This window comes from Melanotaenia boesemani, chromosome 24, assembly GCF_017639745.1.
Source record: "Melanotaenia boesemani isolate fMelBoe1 chromosome 24, fMelBoe1.pri, whole genome shotgun sequence".
NCBI classification, from domain to species: Eukaryota; Metazoa; Chordata; class Actinopteri; order Atheriniformes; family Melanotaeniidae; genus Melanotaenia; species Melanotaenia boesemani.
In genome coordinates, this window is record NC_055705.1 from 15,075,877 (window position 1) to 15,095,282 (window position 19,406).

Below are 19,406 nucleotides of genomic sequence, written 5' to 3' on the forward strand. Positions count from 1 at the left end.
GTTACTCTAATCTGAACTAAGTGGTGGGGTCTTGTCACGCTACAACCGTCACGTTAACACAAGCTAATAAGGATCTGAAAACACCCTTCTTCCACTAGAACCGCAGAGAGTAAAAACCTGCAGGCGCATGCAAAGATGTGCAGGCGGTGTAGCTTGTTCTGTATTGCCGCCATTTCTGACAATCAGGTGATTTTTGGCACTAGTGACAGCAGATGTCAACACCTCCTGTTACAGTGACGCGATGAAGGCGAAAGCCCCACTCGCTGCATCTTTTTTTTTTTTTTTTTTTCTTTTAAACATTAAAAAGCTCACACTACCCCAGAAAAATAGAAATTTTCACTCATACCAATGACATTCAACATTCAATTGCCAGTGTTTTTGTTTACTGTCTTTTGGTCAAGTCACTTTGTTAAACATCAACTTTTGTATTAGGCTTATAAAAATAAACATTTCTCAAAAATGCTCGATAAATTACACAAACTAGCAGCGAAAGTAGATTTGAGAACTTCGTGTGCAAACAGCTGAATCCTACAGTTGCTGTTAACTAGAACTCCACCTGGTCCCAAGAAAAGCAAAGAAAAATTAAATAAAAACGGTTTCATATCTGGAAGAACCTCTCCATACAACACACACACCCCACATTAAACCAAACAACTATCTTTTCAAACACCTGGCTGTGCTAAACTGCAATCATTCCCAGTCATACAAACCTCTCAAAGGTGTGAAGGACTTGTGCTACAGAAGATTCAAGGTAAACAAACAAACAGAGGGATTTTCTGTAAAACTCTGTTGGGATTTTAAGTATTTATACTACAAAGGGGCCTGCAGGCCACAGCAATGGGAGTATAGCACCATTAATAGTTTTTCTCCTGCTAATAAGTTAGCAACCATAGTCACCACGCTGTATACGAAGCCAGCTAAGTTAGCCATCTGCTCCATTAGGGCTGGGTATCCCTGCTAATTTAAGGCATCAAAAGGCTTTTGGAAACAATTACAAAATTAAAGTGCTGGATTTGTAAATGAGAAATTTCATTCAGACAACATTAACAGTGCGTGCAACATGGTCAAAACAAACTGGCTAAAAACAGGCCTGCTATGGTTTCTGCATAGATACAGGTACACGCTAACATACGATGATGCTCCGTGCGCTTCCACGTCACAGTTATCGCTCGGCTGGGTCATTTCATTAGACTCCTCTCCTTCTCCCAGGATACAAGCACAGGAGGGGAACTAGTTTATTAATAGAAGTATGTCAGTCTCTGCAATAACACACTCCCTTTTAGCTTGATAGCATCGGGCTTATTCCGGTTGACCAATTGCATCTTAGACAAAAAGAAATTAGAATCATGTCAAGCTTTAAACTGAACCACTTATTTCTACACGATTTACAATTATTTTAAATATTTTATTCCAAAGACTGGAGCATGCACAGATCCTGTTGTCATGGTGTTAGTTTAGCAGATAACACCCTGAGCAAATTAGCAAGGTGCGTATTAGTAGGTGACGGCTTTGCAGGCATTTAAATGCTGGATTTGGCTTTACTGCATCATGTTGACGCTGGTCCTAGCATCATGATTCAGACTCATACTAACTACTCCTGGGGATACAAAGAGACTGACATACTTTCCCACCTGTAACGCCTTGCCTTTGATGCGGCTAATGCAAATTAAATGCAATCTTAATGGCACAAAAAGAAAAATTTTAAGTTTCAGTAGCACCAGGACTCACTTGTCAGTAAAAAATAAAAAAAAAGTGCCTGAAATTGTATTTGAATCCTTTTGTGCCACAAATCTATAGAAAGCTCAAACTTTGTAGTGTTTAATTTCCTATGTTACCATTCTGGCTCGTTTGAAAAAACTACCAGTAATGACTTTCACTTGGCGGGGAGGTAGCGCATGACAAAAGGAAAGACTCAAACATCGTCTTTACAAGAAGAAAAGCACTGGCCTTGACAGAGGAGGAGCTCTCCAAATGCTTTCCTAGTTTCTGGATGTGATCGTACCACGAGGTAGTCAACATGACATTCAACAAATGGAGATACCATTGATCACTTTCTATTGTGTGATGCATTAACGAGCTATAATTAAAGATAAGAGTTTGCATTTTACATCCAACAAAAAAATAAAAATAAAAATAAAATAAAATAAATACCCAGCCCTAACCATTTTATCTCAGTCTTTCTTAAGTCAGTGATTGAGTCATAACAAGGCACTGTGCGTGGGTCAGGGTTTGGGGTGATTTCACTGTTTCACCTCACCTAAATTAATCCAGAAAATCGTTCTGAACACAAAATTAAAGTGAGCTACAAGTAACTTTACTAAGCTTTGGTAGAAGTTTAGTTTTGAGGAGATCATTTTAAGAACGTGAAGTGGGGGATTCTGGGGCACAGTGGTAGTTAAGTGTTACTCTAACAGGGTTAATAACAGCTAACAAATAATACGAATGTGCTCAAAAAAACAAAACAAAAAAAAAAAGACATTGCATATTTGTAATATTCTCAAGACATACTGCAAGAACTGATCTAGAAATAATATTAAAAAAAGAGGTTAGCTTGTGTTTCACCTTACATTTCTCACTTTTTAAATATGAAGACAAGCAGCAGCTGATCCTTCACTGCCCCCTTGTGGTTGTCAGAAGGCACAGCAACGTCTGCAACCTGCACTAGATTTAATACATGGATTCATTTCTCACGCTGCATGTCCTTCCAAAGGGTATTTTAGTAAATATAACATTAATATAAAAACAAAAAGCTGCTATCTGTGGCTGAAAAGGAATAAATAATTACAGTAGTCAGCATCTAAAACTAGTATTTGCTCTTGTAACAGGCAACAGCTTCACATCCGAGTTCTCCTTTATGGATAATACAAGTTAGCGTGGTTTAAAGAAACCATCAACATGACAGCTGCTTGATGTAATTTCTACAAATAAAAGTAACCACAAAACTTATAAGACTAACATCTAAAGAATATCAAACTAAGCGTTATCCTTCATAATTGATTGTCATTTGCAACTTCCCTTACAGTCCGTCATCCTGCTGGTTATTCCTTCATACTTAAGATTTCTTTCACGAACTGTTGCTAAGATGGAAACTATCCACCATTGCTGCAGGAGAAAATAAAAGGTGTACAACTATCATGGCTACAGGAAAGGAAGGAAAAAAAAAAAACTGGCTTAATGATGCAGAAATCATCCATTGGGACCCCTCTAGCTGTTTGAGCAATTTATACCACAGTAAAAATATGATTAATCTGACAGCTGAACCTCACCTGAAAGTAGCTGAGAGGAAATAAAGCATGTTTCTGTTTTTGTTTATAAATGAAAAAGGTGCAACTTGTTGGATGTGGTGGACTGCATTGTTCCATCCTTTCACAGCTCTTGTTAAGTTCACTGGGACATGTCGTAACATAAAGTCTAACATGACAGATTTCTATCTTTGTGTGACCAGCTGTCTGCATGAATCCTCAGCCAGAAACTCTTCAAAAATGTTAAAGCCAATTAGTTTCCCTAACATCCCTCCAGAACGTACTTGAGGGAAAAGGATCTAAAGAATGATGGAAAGGGTTTATTTAAAAAAGAAAAACGAGGGAGGAAAAAATAAAGGACAGGAAAATCTGCTAAATTTAAATGTTACTAAAGCCTGCTGTTCACTTGGCATTTTTAACTCCTTGACCAAAAAAACAACAACACTTGCATATGTTTTATTGTCTTGGTCCAGCTTTGTTAAAAGCCAGTGGGAAATCTGAGGAGAGCCGCCTTGTGAGAATCGACTCTTCCTAGTTCATTTAAGTGTTTGCATCAATTTTCCATTATTGTTTTGACAACTCAGCTCAAATGACCCACTGAACAAAGCTTACCAGACACTGTCTGGTCCAAAGCTGAGTGATTAAATGCAATTTTGTAAACTTACTGCTTCACATTTGTTTTATGAGGAGTTTAACTATTTACACTTAATCTATGTTCTTTATGTAAACAAAACAAATTAAGAGCCAGATAAAAATGAACATTTTCCCCCACTATGTAACAACAGAGCATCTCTTTTCAGCTCATTCTGCTGCTTAAGTGATGCAGTGGGGAACTGGACCACTAAAATGTCCAAATGTACAGTGGAGCTCCCTTTACAAACTCAATCAGGGATGAAATGTGAAGATCCTGGGCGCAGGTCGACTGCCCCTTGAAGTCTTGTTTCACGGCAGAGCCAATCAGGGCTAACCAGGGATTATACGTCATTAATGCTGACAGTTCTGATTTGCCACTTTTAGCTAGCACAATTTAGCCGTTTCGTTTCTTAAGTGATCTAAGATCCTAGCAGGGTCCCAAATTTAACACCCACAGTTTATGTCCACGACTATTTCTGGACATATCATGCAGACGGAGGGTAAATTAGTAGCAACAGCTGCCAATCCAAAGACCAAAACTGCTGCTTCTCATGTGAGTGCATCAGTGTGAAAGAGGGAAACTTTTGAAACTTGCCACTTACTGCCAGTACGTTTTATTTTTGACAGATTACTTTGGAGAAATGAAGAATGTGTGCATCCTCTTTGGTTTGGGGGACAAACTTTAGGTTTAAGAAAATGCCGTGCATGGCTGAAATGTGCTCCAGATATGTGGCATTGCATCCTTGGGAAGCCCCGGCTGTCACTACCGTCAAATAGGTAAGGCTTGATAATCCCAGTCGCTACTTCTAACTCTGACCTCGATGGATCTCAGAGACCAAACAAACTGGATTTATTTTAGAGAAGACTTTTTTTTTCCGTTTAACTCTCCAGGATAGAGTGAGCATGATATTTTTTTTCCTTTTTAAACTTTTTTTTTTTTTTTTAACGTTGTGTAAACCCTTGAAAGGACATTTTGACAAACAAGGTTGACAACATTAGTGGAAGCAGATCCAGTTTCTCGTGAGCATGGAGGCACTAAGAGTAAGGTGAAGAGCCACTTCAGTCTGATTCAGTTCTGCCATGGTTGTTTGCAGCAACCATAAACACTCCTGTGATTTAACATTACTGCAGATCAGCGATGTCACTGTATTTATGCAGTTATACAAGCTACCCAACACAGCACGTTATGAGGGACTACATTTACACTGCACATGGCATCTGCTGCACGCATGTTTATCTGTGGCTCAACTCACCCAGCAATTAGTGTAACAATGGTTCTGAGAAACAAAACTGCAAGCTCAAAGCAGAGCTGGTGTGACACAGATCGAATGAGAAGGACTCCGTTTCCCCAAAAGCATAAAACCGCTGTCACAATACTCAAAACGATATCTTAATTTAAGTCAATTTGACCCATTTATAGCCTCTCTGAACGAGGGTATATGCTTACAGTGCTTTTAAGCTTTGGGAAATCAGCTCATCAGTCGTTTCTGATGAATTTAACACCAATAGACATTAAGTAATTTGTTTGAGGGTCCTCATCACAGTTATTTTAGTTTTTGTTTTTGCCAAGGTTTGATTTAGTTCAAGCCTAGTTTGTTTCCTTAAAATGGGAACGAAGCAATACATGTTTAAACCCCCATTACATGACATCAAGTAAACATTATTTTGTCGCTCTTGGCCTTTTCTTGCGGCCAGTTACGCTTTAAAACAGAAATAAGAGAAAGTTTAATCTTTTTAAAGGCACAGTACAGAAACAAATGATTCTCCATATTGTTTTGCTTAAAAGAAGAAAGAAAATGTTTGTTGTAATTAACAACCTCAAGTCTTAAGACTGCTTGCTAGCATCAGTACGAATTTGCAATAACATCTGCTGGTGTTCCACTGATGGGGTATTTCAGTTTGTCCAGACCCTTTGTTGTCTTCTTTCTCAGAACTCAAATAAAATAAAAACAAAACATTTTGCTTTTTCTGTGGCCCCTTTTATGTATCTATCATATAAGTGAAGGAGACCTCAGCCAGTTCCTATAGTTGAATTTCTATGCAGACATATTTTACTTTGACGTCTTGCCTATCTATACTTTAGAAAAAGTTTTTGGCCAGTGATTTACAACATGGCCATGCAGTAAATACAAAGATGATGTGACACAATGAGCCTGACTGGCTTTGGGTGAATACTGACAAAAACACAATGAAGCCAAAACTCAAATATGAGGAGAAAAAAAAAAACATTTTGCCCTTTCTACAGCTGTTTAAGAAAAGTCCACACACTGTAATTCGTAACACATCCTATCTCCGGGCCGTTCAGAACACCTTGAACTACAATTGGTCATTTTCCTCCAGACAAGCGTCATGAAGGAGAAATGATTTAAAAATTCTTCACTGAAACCAAACGTTGCTGTTAGCTGGAAGCTAGCACAAATCTGTGTCCAGTGTTGGAAAAATAACCAAGTAAAATTCCAAGAATTCCTTAATAATTTGGCCCATATTAAGAAATTAAGAAGCTTTTGTAAAGACAAAGGTGGAGATGAAAAGCACAAGAAAAATCTAAAGCTAATGAAGACATGAGTGAGTTGGGGATAGACAGGGGGGCTATATAAATGTGTATAAATAGTTTAATAACATGCATGTGGGTTCTGGGGAATAATGGAGGCGACAAGACAGATGGGATGTAGAAGACACTGTAGAGAAAGGATGGAGGGTGAGTGAGAAGGAAGAGATGAATAAAGAGAGGATGGAGACACCTAGTTGCCCCACCAGTCAACTTGAGAGTGTGAGTAGTTGCCTCCGTAGCCGTCGCTTGTGTAGAAGTTGCCAAATCCCCCTGAGAAGGAGAAAAACAGAGAAAACTTAAAAGGCTTCATCTTAAATTCAATTTTAATTTGTCTTGCGATTTGTTCCAGAGGTACTGGAAAGAAGCTGAAATGCACTTTTAAGTTTTAAAGAAAAGTGCTTCAGATAATAATTTTGTAATATTTATCAGCCAGTGTTACAATATTTTGTAATATAAATCTGCCAGTTAACCCTCCTCACCTCCTCCAAAGCCACGGTTGCCTCCGTGTCCTCCCTGGCTGCGTCCTCCACGCCCTCCAAACGCTCCTGCGGTCCCGCCTGCAGCTGTTTGACGATAATCACGAGCTCCAAAACCCCCAGAGAACCTGCAGAGATAATAAAAAAAAAAAAAACATTATTTCGATGTAAAACATTATTTTTATGAAGTACAGAGCCACTCTATTTATTGTCAGGAAAACATGAAGTAATTTAATGTGCAAACTTCCAGTTTCCTAAATTTCTTTAAGGACACACAGCTGAGATATGAGGTAACAGCTCACTGGGAATCACCATGTTACTGCAAAACACCATTTCATGACACAACATCTCTAAAAAGACAATTTTTGTTCTTGGTTGTCTCTTTGTAAACGACACTAACGCCCGTTAGTGCCTGAATGATTCATAGATCACCGTTAAGTGGATGAACAAGAAAAACATCCCTCTGAAAGTCATGTACAAAAATAGATAAATAAAAAAAAGTGGCAAACATCGAAATAAAAACTTTGAAAGACCTTCAGAAAGTCTGGAAAACTATTACCATAGCAACTGTAAAAGATGACAAGAAAGTCTCGCTCTATGGACACACAATATGAAGACTTCAGCAGGGTACTGTATAGGACATATTTGCTCAGTTTCAAGGAGAGAATATGTACGTATGCACCTCTTAGACCGTCCTCTGTTGCTGCTCTTATGCTGGTGTTCATAGGCCAGGCTTTCCAGCCATGAAGGAACTTCCTGTTTGGCCTCTACTAAGATGTCCAGCAGGTCTTTAGTGATGTTCCCATTTTTGTCATTAAAGAATGATGTGGCCAGCCCTACAAAGTAAACACACACGAGACGGAAAAAAAAAAAACAAAAAAAAAACATTGTACATATTTATGCAGGAGCTGCAGTAAATTATAACTTATCTGGATACTTTTATAGACATACCCAGGTTTCCCACTCGTCCTGTACGCCCAATACGATGGACATATTCCTCTATGTCACTTGGCAGGTCGAAATTAATAACATGCTTCACATTGGAGATGTCCAAACCTCGAGCTGCAACCTGAGAACACGAGAGAAAGAACACTAAAAATCACAGCAATACTTTAAAGCCTTTAAGTTCAAACACTTTTGTTTAAAAATATTAAATATAAATAATCCGATTTTATTTTTACTGACCGCTGTGGCCACCAGAATGGGACATTTTCCTGATCTGAACTGGTTCAAGGCCTCCTCTCTGTCTCTCTGGGAACGGTCGCCATGGATACTGGTGCAAGCATATCCCTCCCGATACAGAAAGTCCTCCAAGGCATCAGCACCTTTCTTGGTCTCCACAAAAACCAGAGTCAGCGAGTCCTTACCTGGTAGACAGGGAGAGAAACGACACCCACAATAAATACCACAAAAAGAAAACTCAGACTTGAAGCTGTTGTAGGATGCTTTATGTTTGGACTGAATATTACAAACTCAAATTAGTTTAAAAATCCTACAATACTGACTCGAATATTACACAAAATGTATTTCTGGGAGCATCTACAATCAGCTTTTTACACAAAATTCAGACTCCCTGCTCTACTACACAATGGCTCTGACCATGTACAGCAACACCACCTATCAATCAATAACAAAACAAATAAAAATATTTTAAAAAATTACCACCAACATGCAAAAAAAAAAAAACAAAACAAAAAAACAGATTGTCCATTCTATAAGACAATAGTTAAAAAAAATCTGTGGTGAATTTTTAGTTGTGAAATCAATCAGTTGTCGGGTGTGTCTACTGGTAGATCTCTCAAAATAAAAAGGTGTTTCAGTCTGTGGTGTGACACATGCAGGTTCCTGGGATACAACTACCCACATCACGATCCATTTTTTGCCTATAAACAAAATAATGAGACAAAGGATGCAATGTGGATGAAAATAAAGGGCAACATAAAAACTAAACAGCATCTGCAGCACAGAATTTGCATGCAAGGACTAGTGAGCCACTGATGGAAAGACTTTGGTCACTCGACTCTTCCCCCTCATTTATATCCACTGGTTTGCAAGAGGTGATGGCATCAAAACAACCTGAGTTCAACATGACCAGACTCTCTCCATCAAGGCTAAGGATCTGACATAAAAACAACACAGCAACATACTAAACATAAATATGCCACAAAAAAAAAAACTCCTGAGGTATGAAAATAAACAACAGGCATGTTTAAGTTAAGCTAAGCAGACCTAATTAGCGGAATGCTAAATGCTGCCTAAAACTACTAAATAAACAAGGATTCTCCATCCACAGAAAAGAATAATGAAGTCAGGCAAACTTATTCAGGATATGAGATGACAGATATAAGATTCTTGGTTGTGGATCTTACCAGGTTTCTCTATGTTGTCTCCAGTATTGTCCTGTACCTCGTTGGGGATGACTTGGGATAAAACCACACCAAAGTTTTTATATCTAATACTCCTGATTTTATAGAGGTTTAATGGCTCTATTCATAGGTGCTTCTCAAAGTCATTCGTAAGATTTTAATTTCAAGTTGTCTCATGAAGTTTGGAAAAAGAAACCTGCCTTGGATTTAGAAGCGTTCTGGCAAGGTCGCCTCAAAAACCCCACCAACCCACACTGCTGTTTAACAGCTGCTAACTGAATACCTAACAGCTGATAGAGCACATTACAACTTAATGGTGGCAACAAATGCAATGAAAAAGGAAAAGTAAGTAAAAGAATCAGTCTTTGTTCTGTCTGGGCAATCATTCACAGGAGCAATTGAGACATTGAGAATGTAAACAACAAAAGCATCCTTAAAGTTTTACCAAAGGATTAAGTTCTTCTAAAGGACTTGACATTAGAAGTGAGATTTTATCATTTGGCTTCCTAAAAACAGCCAGTAAGGATCCTTACTTGACAATGAGAAGCACCTAACAACACTGGTTAACAAGAGAAAATGGTTTACTTCCCCAACCACAGGGGTGACAATTTAAAATCATTTTAATTAAAACTAAGTGATTAATATTTTAATAATAACAATATACTCAGTTATGATCACTGCCTTTCCTTAGGCCAAGAAAAAAAATATTAACTGGGTGTAAAGTCAACTACAAAACTTAGTGAATGTGTCTTGCATAAAGTTTTATAACCCCAATTCCAAAAACCTTGGGACACTGTGTAAAATGTGAATAAAAACAGGATGGAATAGCTTGCAAATTTCACAACCCTCATTTTATTCCCAAATGCAACATATCAGCTGTTGCAACAGACATTTTACCGTTGCAGAGAAAATATTAGCTCATTTTGAATCAGACGGCAGCAACATATCTCAAAAAAGTTGGAAGATGAGCAACAACTGGCTGGAAAAGTAATCAACACAAATCCAAAACAACTAAAAGAGGATCTGAGAAATAATAAAGTTAACTGGCAGCAGGTATAAGCAGACATATAGCAGGTATAAAAGCAGCATTTCAGACAGACCCTCTCAGTAAAGACGGGCAAATCAACAATCTGAGACAAACTACATTTAAAAACTGGGGAGCGATTTCAGAAACATGTTCCTCAATGTAAAACTGTGCAGACTTTAAAGATCCCATCATCTACATTGTATAATATCTGCAAAATATTCTGATAAATAGGAGGAATCTCTGTATGCATGAGAAAGTCAAAGACTTTGCTGCATTACAAACAGAGATGAATCTCTACTAGAAATGATTCCTTGGCTCAGAATCACTTCCAGAAATAACTGTCTGTGAACACAGTTCACTATGAAATCCTCAAGTGCAGGTTAAAGCTCTATCATGGAAATTAGAAGCCATCTGTGAACATGATCCAGAAATGCTGATGTCTTCTCTGGACCAAAGCTCATTTACAATGGTCTAAGGGTAAGTTGAAAGCTGTTCTGTGGCCAGATGACTCAACTCTTTTTGGAAATTGGACACTGTATCCTGATGAAACAATGACCATCCAGCTTGTTATCAGCAGACATTTCAAAAGCCTGCATGTCTAATAGTATGGAATTACATTAGTGTCTGACACTTTCACATCTGTGAAGGCTCCACTATGTTGAGAAGTTCATAGAGGTTTTAAAAGAACATCTGCTCCCGTCCAGACAATGTCACTTTTAGAGAAGCCCTTGCAGACTTCAGCAAGACAATCCTAAACCACACACTGGATCCATCACAGCAGTATGACTTCACAAGAGAAGACTTCGTCTGCCTGCAGTCCAGACCTTTCACCAATACAAAACATTTTGAGAAACTAAAATAAATAAAAAATTGGCAACAAAGGTCCACGACTGCTGACCAGCTAGGATCCTGCATCAGACCAAAAAGGGACACAGACAGCTGTATAAAGAGGGAATGTTACACGACAGTAAACACCACCTCTGACATGTTGTTTATGTTCTACAGGGAATGAAATGTAACTTTTCAGATTTGTAAATCACTACATTCTGTTTTAATTTAAATCTTACACAGCATCCCAACTTTTTTAGGACTGGAACTGAACTTTCACACCCTTAAAATAAAGATTAGAAATATGCTTATTGCCCTTTCCATAGAAGACAAAGCAGAACGTTTATTTTTTAAATGTTTTGAAATATCTGGAAGTGGCACTGATGGACATTACACTGTGCTAAGCATGACACATGTAGTAATGTAATGGCTCAGACCTGAGGGTGACAGTATGATAATGGCAAAAGGACAGGGGGAAATAAAAATGCATTATGTGTTAAAGCATGCTGGCAGTAGTTCGACACTCATGTAGGAACTAAAAACAGATGGCAGAAAATATATCAGTATAAGCTGCATTTCTCCACTATTACAATAACTACGAAGTAACTGTTATAAACTGGCCAAGAACAAATAAACAAGATCATATAGGGCTATCACAAATTGGCAGGGTAAGCTAGATTACACAATACATAAAGGTTTCTGACAAGAAAATTAAAAAATATATATATTTTTAATAAACCATCTTAAAAAGGGGCAAAAAAAAAAACTCAGTGAATGGGAAAAAAAGTCAATTCCACTGACAGATTACAACGTAATACTTAACATACACACTAAAATATTTATCCTTATTAGTTGTTAAGAGGCAATCTTACCTGTTGCACTGAGCAGGTCCAGGAGGAAAGACCTTTTATCGCTCTCTTCCACCCACACTACTTTCTGAGTAATGTTCTCTGAGGTGGAACCCACTCTGCCCACTGCCAGGAAGATGTACTCCTCCAGGAAATCCCGAGCTAGGATCTGCAGAGGGATTTAAATGATGTGTTTACCAGAAAACTTTTCAATGTGCAGTAAAAAAAACATAAATTATTTATCCTTTTAAATTCATATCCTGATATAAACTACCAACTTCGTTATACTGAGTCAGCTCTGGCAACAGCTGAGAGCTGGCGGGAAAGATTAATCTCTTGGACAAAACTGGGAACTGGACTCCCAAACACACCTGGATCTCTTTAGGAAACGTAGCACTGAACATCAAAGTTTGTCTGATGCCTTTGTGCGGCATGGTATCTTGTTCAACAATGCGTCTTATCTGTGGTTCAAAGCCCATGTCCAGCATCCGATCTGCCTCATCTAGAATCAGGTAGCTAAGGTGGGCGGAAGAGAAGGAAGTTAAAAAACATAAAGCATTAATTATAATTTCATTCATCACTAACTCTTTTTGTCCATGTCTTACTTGCAGTAGTCCAGTCCAATCTTGCCTCTCTCCATCATATCCACCAGTCTTCCAGGTGTGGCCACCAGCAGGTGGCAGCCTCTCTCCAGGTCTCTAATCTGCTGGCCAATGTCTGCTCCACCATATACAACACAGGGACGCACTCTGGAGCGGTAGGAAAACTAGCACAAAAACAGGGAAGGATAAATATGCAGTAATTCACTGTAAAAAAATGTCAAGTTTGAGCCTTTCGTACATACCTTTCTGGCTTCATCATATATTTGCAGTGCCAGTTCTCTGGTTGGAGCCAGCACCAGAGCAATGGGGTACTGCTTACGACGCCCATACTTTCCATTCTCCTGCAAATCAGTGATGGCAGGTTTTAGTCTTAGAGCCATTTCTTTTTTGCTTAGTACAGGGCATGTAGTACAGGATGGAGTCCAGTCTCAGTTGGCTGCTCACCAGTTAAACTCAAGCTCAAACTTCACATTAATAGGTTACAGAATACAGGTCACTTATATGGACGTACTAAGTAAGCAGTTATTCACTTCTGAGCTAATATCACTCAAAAGAGGTTACAATACGAATATAAAACTTACAAGATGGTAATTATATAAGTTTATTTGGACTGAGCAAATCTAGATGCTTGTTGAGGAATAAGAGGGACTGGGTAATTCCCAAAAAAACTGAGGCAGACAAAAGAAGACTTCCTGCAACGGTTTTAAGAGCTATTAAATAGTTTTTAACCTGTCCAGAAGCTTTAGCTGCATTAAGAGCTTCTCCTGGTCCGTCCGTGTAGATCTGGCTGAGGATTGGCAGCAGGAAGGCCGCCGTCTTCCCAGAACCTGAAAACGCAGCCTCATCCGTTATCACACGTATTCAGCAGCATATGTCAAGACACCATGTGTTACCAGCATAATTTATTGTTATGTTACAGAAGCATTATGAACTATATCTGTATTACCTGTCTGAGCACAAGCCATGAGGTCTCTCTTGGACTTGATTATAGGAATAGCGTATTTCTGGACAGGAGTTGGTCGGGTGTAACGACTCAGAGCGATGTTGCCCATGATAATCTCCCCCATGTCCACATCCTGAAACTATCATATCACAAACACACAGAGACACTTAGAAAAAGTTGGTGGAAACAAATCCTGTATTTTTGGTTACTTATTGTTGGAAACTTACACTCTCTATGTGGTGGGGGCAGTTCTGTCCTGTAGCCTCCACGGGAATGTCATCATATTTCTCGAAGTTAATCCCAGTGTTACTGCCGGAGAACAACTCACTACAGAAACACAGAACAAGTTAGTCTATGTTAGACAATTTTATAAGCTAAATCAATTACTATTTTTAATAATAATAATTATGGTTTTTAGAAGAATTTCATGTCTAATATTTTATGAGCTAACAACATGACAAGTCATCTGCATGAATTTAGTTGCTGTACTAAGATTTTTATGGGAAGGGGTTGAGCTGTTAGATAACAATCCTAACTGTATTACGGAATAAATTGTTTCTATAACTGATCAGGGATATTTTTTAGTGTGCTCCCTTAATCCAATTAGTTATTCTATAATATAAATATTCAATAAACCCCCAACAATATCTGTGAGAACTGAATCATGAACTGTACATGACTTCTCCTTTTGAAACCACTAAAATGAAATCCCAACTCAACGTGATGAATTAGATGAACTCACTGTTCAAGGCGTTCGTTGCGTGTCGTTGGTTTGGACCAGTCTCCATCGTCTCTGGACTCTTCCACCCAGCGACTGTTCCCTCCTCCTCCACCACCAGCACCACCAAATCCACCGTGATCAAACCTAAGCACAGATAGAAAAAGCTGATGTATGATGACACTAAAATGTTGCTTCTTAGTAAAAGTGAGTTTTGATCTGCGGTGCCTTATCTGTAAGCCGCTTCATTGCTCACCTTCCTCTATTAGCGTTGCCTCTGTCATTGAAGAAGGCAGACTTTCCTCGGTTATTGCCAAAACTGCTATAGGCGTCCTTGGCAGTGTTCCAGCCGCTTGTGTCTAACAAAAGAATTAATGTAAAACCATCAGAGGATGAGTCACACATAAGAGTGCTAAATGATTAGCTTAGCACATTAGGGAAGAGTACAGGTGGTCTCTGTTTACCATGTAACACTGTTCACATAATGTGTTTAGGATCACTCTGAAAACAAAAACTTTATTCACAAAGGCAGTCAAACTAAAATCACACTTTCATTCTAGTACTCACCAAAGCCTATTGGCTGCGTTGGGTTGATGGGGTTGAATGAGCCGCCCCTGTTGCCACGGTAACCGCCTGCTCCAACTCCACCTCGTCCTCGCTCCATGCGGGGCGGGCCACGATTAAAGGAGTTCCCGGCCATGCGGTTGTCATGGTAGCCGTTAACAAAGTTGTTGCGCCCTCCGTCCCAACCGTCTGAGGAAAAAAGAAGAATCATTCTGAACTGGGAGGGAAATGATGATGGTCCCAGCGGGACATCAATGCCACATCTGCAGGATTATTAATTATCGCAGCCATTAATGGGAAAAGTCCTTGTTTAGTTTAGAATTTTGCTGCTTGCTTCAAACAAACAGATAAATTAATTTTCAGGTTTTTCTACATGACATTAAATATAGTTAAAAGTTAATAAGACTGTGGATGTAGCAGCTTAAAGGACTTAATGGACATTTTTATTAAATGTTTTGATTTTGATACATTTATTAATTAAAAACAGTACACTTGTATTTTAAAGTAGCATTTCGCTTATGAATCACTTACTATATTCCCCATAGTAAACAAATGACTAAATGCCTGAGTTAAGAGAGGAATTTAGAACCGTTTATCTTCCACACCAAACAAACGTGCTGGCATTACCACTTATCGACTCTCACTCAGTCACCTACTTTGTGTTTCCAAATAATATCCCACAAAACAAAGCCAGGGGAATACAATTATTCTTATGTGGAGCAAATGTTCAACAAAAAAAATTAAAAAACAAAAAGTTTACTGTGGATTCAGGTATCTAAAACCTCATATTAGAAAATGAAGTCTCATCATAGCTTATACACTACTGTCGCTGTGGATTATCTGCTAAGACATGGCTGCTCACAGCAAAATCACTGAGTTTTGGGCTGCTTTCACAGCTGAAATGTTCTAGAAATGGTGGCACGTTAAGAATACAGATGTCCACTTTCTTCAGAGATTTTCCACCCAGTCCCTAGAATCATCCAGAACGTCAGCAGGTGAGAAACTGTATGAACATGTCAGCAAATAATCCACAACATTTGCTGCCTCTGTGTTTGTGCATCCCTTCCCTCATATTTCTAATCAGGAGAGCTTCTCTTTATACAAAGTCTCCTGGTGTGACGTGCTTTTGTAAACAGCAACTGCAGAAAAGGACTACTTAAAACTGTCCGGAGTATCTTCTGAAAATCTCTGGTGTTTAGTTTTGTAGATGAAGTTCAGAGACAAACTTACAAGTAGCTGCAGGTGCTATGGTGTAGCCACCCTGTCGTCCAGCAGCAAAGGCATTTCCTACTAGATAGGAAGACAATTTATTGACAGGAGTTATGACCAATAACAAATGCAGTTACAATAAAGACCAACAACGTTTTTACAAGTGCGTCCATAGCAGTTTCTGGGTAATACACTAAAATATTAACACAGTACAAAGGACTCTGATCTGTGTTTGCAAACGTAACTTAATCCCACTTACCATTCTTGGATGCATCTTTATTTCGTAAATGTGGAGGAATATATCGCCCTGAATGAGAAAAAGACAAAGTCCAACATTAGTGATGATTAACCTAATATATGTTGATATACACTCTGGAAACAGCCATGCAAAATGTATCTGGTCACATGACATTGTATATCTGTAATGCATCTGCAATAGAATTGCACAGAAATATGAAGCTGGACCAAGTAGCTAAGTGCTGTCATATAATTGTTCTTTTTTTAATTATTGTATACATTGACAAAGAAAAGAAGATGTGGAATGTACTAAATAAATAAAGTCATCATAAAATGTGTTACTCTAAACAGGTGCAAGTCTATCCCACTGCTTAAGCATTTCATTCTATGTAAAAACAGAAAAACACCTTTGATATTTCACACTGATTTGTATTTCTGTGACAACATCAGGTTTAAGGTGATGCAACTACAATACAAAACACCACAAAGGAACTCACTTCGGAAAAGCAAGATAAACTAGAAACATGCATTTTTTGTGAGGTGCCTCATGTGTTTTATCTTTAAGAATAAATCTTGGTAAATAAAAGCATTATTCAAGTTAAAGTTTATTTATATAGCACATTTACTGCTACCAGAGTTGTACAAAGAGCTGAACAATAAAATTACAACATAAAACACTACACAGTAAAACAATAAAAATCAGTAAAGAAAAAAAATGACATAATAAAAGTTTTATAAATAATAATAATAAAAAAAGCTCTGTCACCCCTAGATTTGAGCCTAGAAGACGGGACCTTCCTCATTTTAATTTCCATGCATTAAAAGAACTGCATGATATACTCTTAAATCACAACTCATTTAAATCTTTACATGATGCATACCATAAATTACAGGGCGGGTCATGTCTTGTATCATAGAGAAGATATTAATCATACTACAGTGAGGAAAGTCATATGCTAATGTTTTATAAAAACAAAAAAACAAAAACAAAACAAAAAAAAATTTCAGCTTACTATTAGTACCTCCACCTTGTCCATCCGGTGCGCTCAAGTCCAGGACAGCGAGCTAAAATAGACATAAAAAGACTCAATGCACAACTCAGAATATTACAAAACTGCACTATAAATGTGCATCTAATGTAAAGGATGCATTATAAAAAGCACTCCAGTAACTCCTTCATTCCTTTGGGAAATCATGACATTTCACTCATCCAGTTGTCACACATGATCATTTTATAAATTCACTTGTTTTCTCACAGTCATACTAATAATTCTGTTACTGATTCTTCTTTTTCTGAGCTTCATTTTCACCAAATTTGTATAGTTTCTATACCAAACAACTAACCCACTGATTTTTCTGATTGTCAGTGACTGAAGGATAAGTTTCTGTTTTTATTTCAGGCTGCAAATATTTTTTTCTTCCTCAAAGCAATAAAGAAAAAAAGTTAATAACAACAATTAGAAGAAATTTCACAGGGTTTCTAAAGCGTTACTTGAGAAAAACGTAGTGCTGCTCAAATTCAATGAAAGAAGACTGAAATTCCTGTGGATCCATTTCATTTACGTCTCTGCATGTTTTATTATAAATGATTACATCCAAATATTACAGACTGACTCATGCTGAAACCTGCTAAAGATATAGTTGCACCTGATAAGGGAGAAAAAAAGGGGATGATGGGGAAAATATTTTATGCTAGTGCATCAATCTCACTGGTGCCCAGGATAACCCTTTAGACAATTAATCAGGAGATTCTCTTAGAAGTTCCAGTTGCGGGTTTTTATTTTTCTATTTCGACTATGGACCTATCTTAAGAGGCTGCATCATTTGTGCACACTATTGGACAATCCGATATATTCCAAATATCAGTTGAGGACATGCAGTACCTTTCTGTTGCCATACAACTGTCTGACCAGACATAGCTAGACTACGTTTCTAGTGACGCAGAAGAAATGACTTTTTTCCGTCTTAAATGGGCCGCAGTAAATAGCATCAAGAAGACTGTATACCACGTATGATGTCATAGCCTCTGGGCTAAAAAGGCAAAACCCGCATTGTTTATGTGACAGCCCCGCTAGCTCCATCCTTTACACCTCCATTTTATGCGTGGACCAAGCTGCAAGACGAACGCAGTGAACATAATAGTTGATATGTGCGTTACATATGCTCACAAGAGCGACGTCGGGAGAGCCGACGATACCACCTGTCTTTTTGTCATTAACCTATTATGTTTATTAAGCGTTTTTTTCACATTCAGAGCGAATAATAAAAATTATATTAACTTCGTTCAACTAAGAGACTTAGCACACGCAGACACATTCCAAATAAGTAGAGAAATTACATTGTTTTTCATGCGAGTCGATGTGGTCCATGCTCGCAACCTCTTTGCAGTGTATAATTCAAGCGCACCCAAGCTACCTAGCACGATAGCATCTCGCTAACGGTGTCGGGCTAGCCGGCAAGCTAATGTTTATCCCTACTGTTTTCCACTTCTCATTAAACACATTTGGCTAATTTAACTGACGTGACTTACCTGCTGCTCTAGACCGTGGGCATTTTCGACGGCCACATGACTCATAACTATAGAATATGGAGGAAAAATGTTGGCGTTGAAAAAAGGACCTCTTTGTTTGCCGGGTTTGATGTTCTGTTTTTTTTTCCTCCTATCCCAGTAGCTCGTTGCTGGGGTTACGACAAATGACAATTATTGCATTTGCTTAGCAGTTCCAAGTAACTTTTAAAAATTGTATTCTGGAATCTGAAGCAGTGGCAAAATTCTGTATTTTATCTTTAAGGATGATACTTGATGCAAACCCAGCTGCGTCGGTTACTCTTCAGCTGAGGCAGAGATGAAGCCGTCATAAGTTTGTCAAGTTAAGAAGACGAGGAAGACCTCCATAAACTTCCGGTGATTTAAAAATATCAAAGCATTTCTAACGAAAGTTTTGTACTATTTTGGAAAATATATAGGTAAACAAAATGTGCATTCGTGATAATAATGCATGTTTAGAATTGGTGTTTAAGTATTTAAAATAAAGATTTTTTTTCACAATGTGTGCAGCCAGTTGACCCCAGTAAATTTGATGCAATCTAAAATATCTTCTTTTTTAATCATAACAAAAAAATATTTTAAATGGCAAATCATTTTGCTTTCATTGTAGGGTT

The 19,406-nt window shown here is 38.1% G+C and overlaps 1 protein-coding gene across 6 annotated transcripts; it reads right to left on the minus strand.

The window, feature by feature from the left end:
* Positions 1-4,752: 4,752 nt before the first annotated feature.
* LOC121635240 (ATP-dependent RNA helicase DDX3X-like) lies at positions 4,753-19,120 on the minus strand. 6 transcript variants are annotated; one of them, XR_006009373.1, is made up of 21 exons: positions 18,775-19,119; positions 17,258-17,309; positions 16,267-16,314; positions 16,029-16,088; positions 14,802-14,987; positions 14,491-14,593; positions 14,259-14,381; positions 13,744-13,843; positions 13,520-13,655; positions 13,303-13,400; positions 12,816-12,914; positions 12,577-12,737; positions 12,343-12,487; positions 11,996-12,140; positions 9,272-9,322; positions 8,088-8,269; positions 7,854-7,971; positions 7,585-7,738; positions 6,906-7,030; positions 5,103-6,696; positions 4,753-4,981 (listed from the first exon to the last, which is right to left on the minus strand). XR_006009373.1 is itself a non-coding variant. In XM_041978342.1 (20 exons), the coding sequence occupies exons 1-20, from the start codon at positions 18,817-18,819 to the stop codon at positions 6,617-6,619; spliced, it is 2,199 nt and encodes a 732-aa protein (XP_041834276.1). In that variant the 5' UTR covers positions 18,820-19,120; the 3' UTR covers positions 4,753-6,616. The 6 variants fall into 6 exon arrangements, 5 of the variants coding, with proteins under 5 accessions (XP_041834276.1, XP_041834275.1, XP_041834274.1 ...); XM_041978342.1 differs by having other exon boundaries at positions 4,753-6,696; positions 16,029-16,085; positions 17,267-17,309; positions 18,775-19,120; XM_041978341.1 differs by having other exon boundaries at positions 4,753-6,696; positions 17,267-17,309; positions 18,775-19,120.
* Positions 19,121-19,406: the final 286 nt, after the last annotated feature.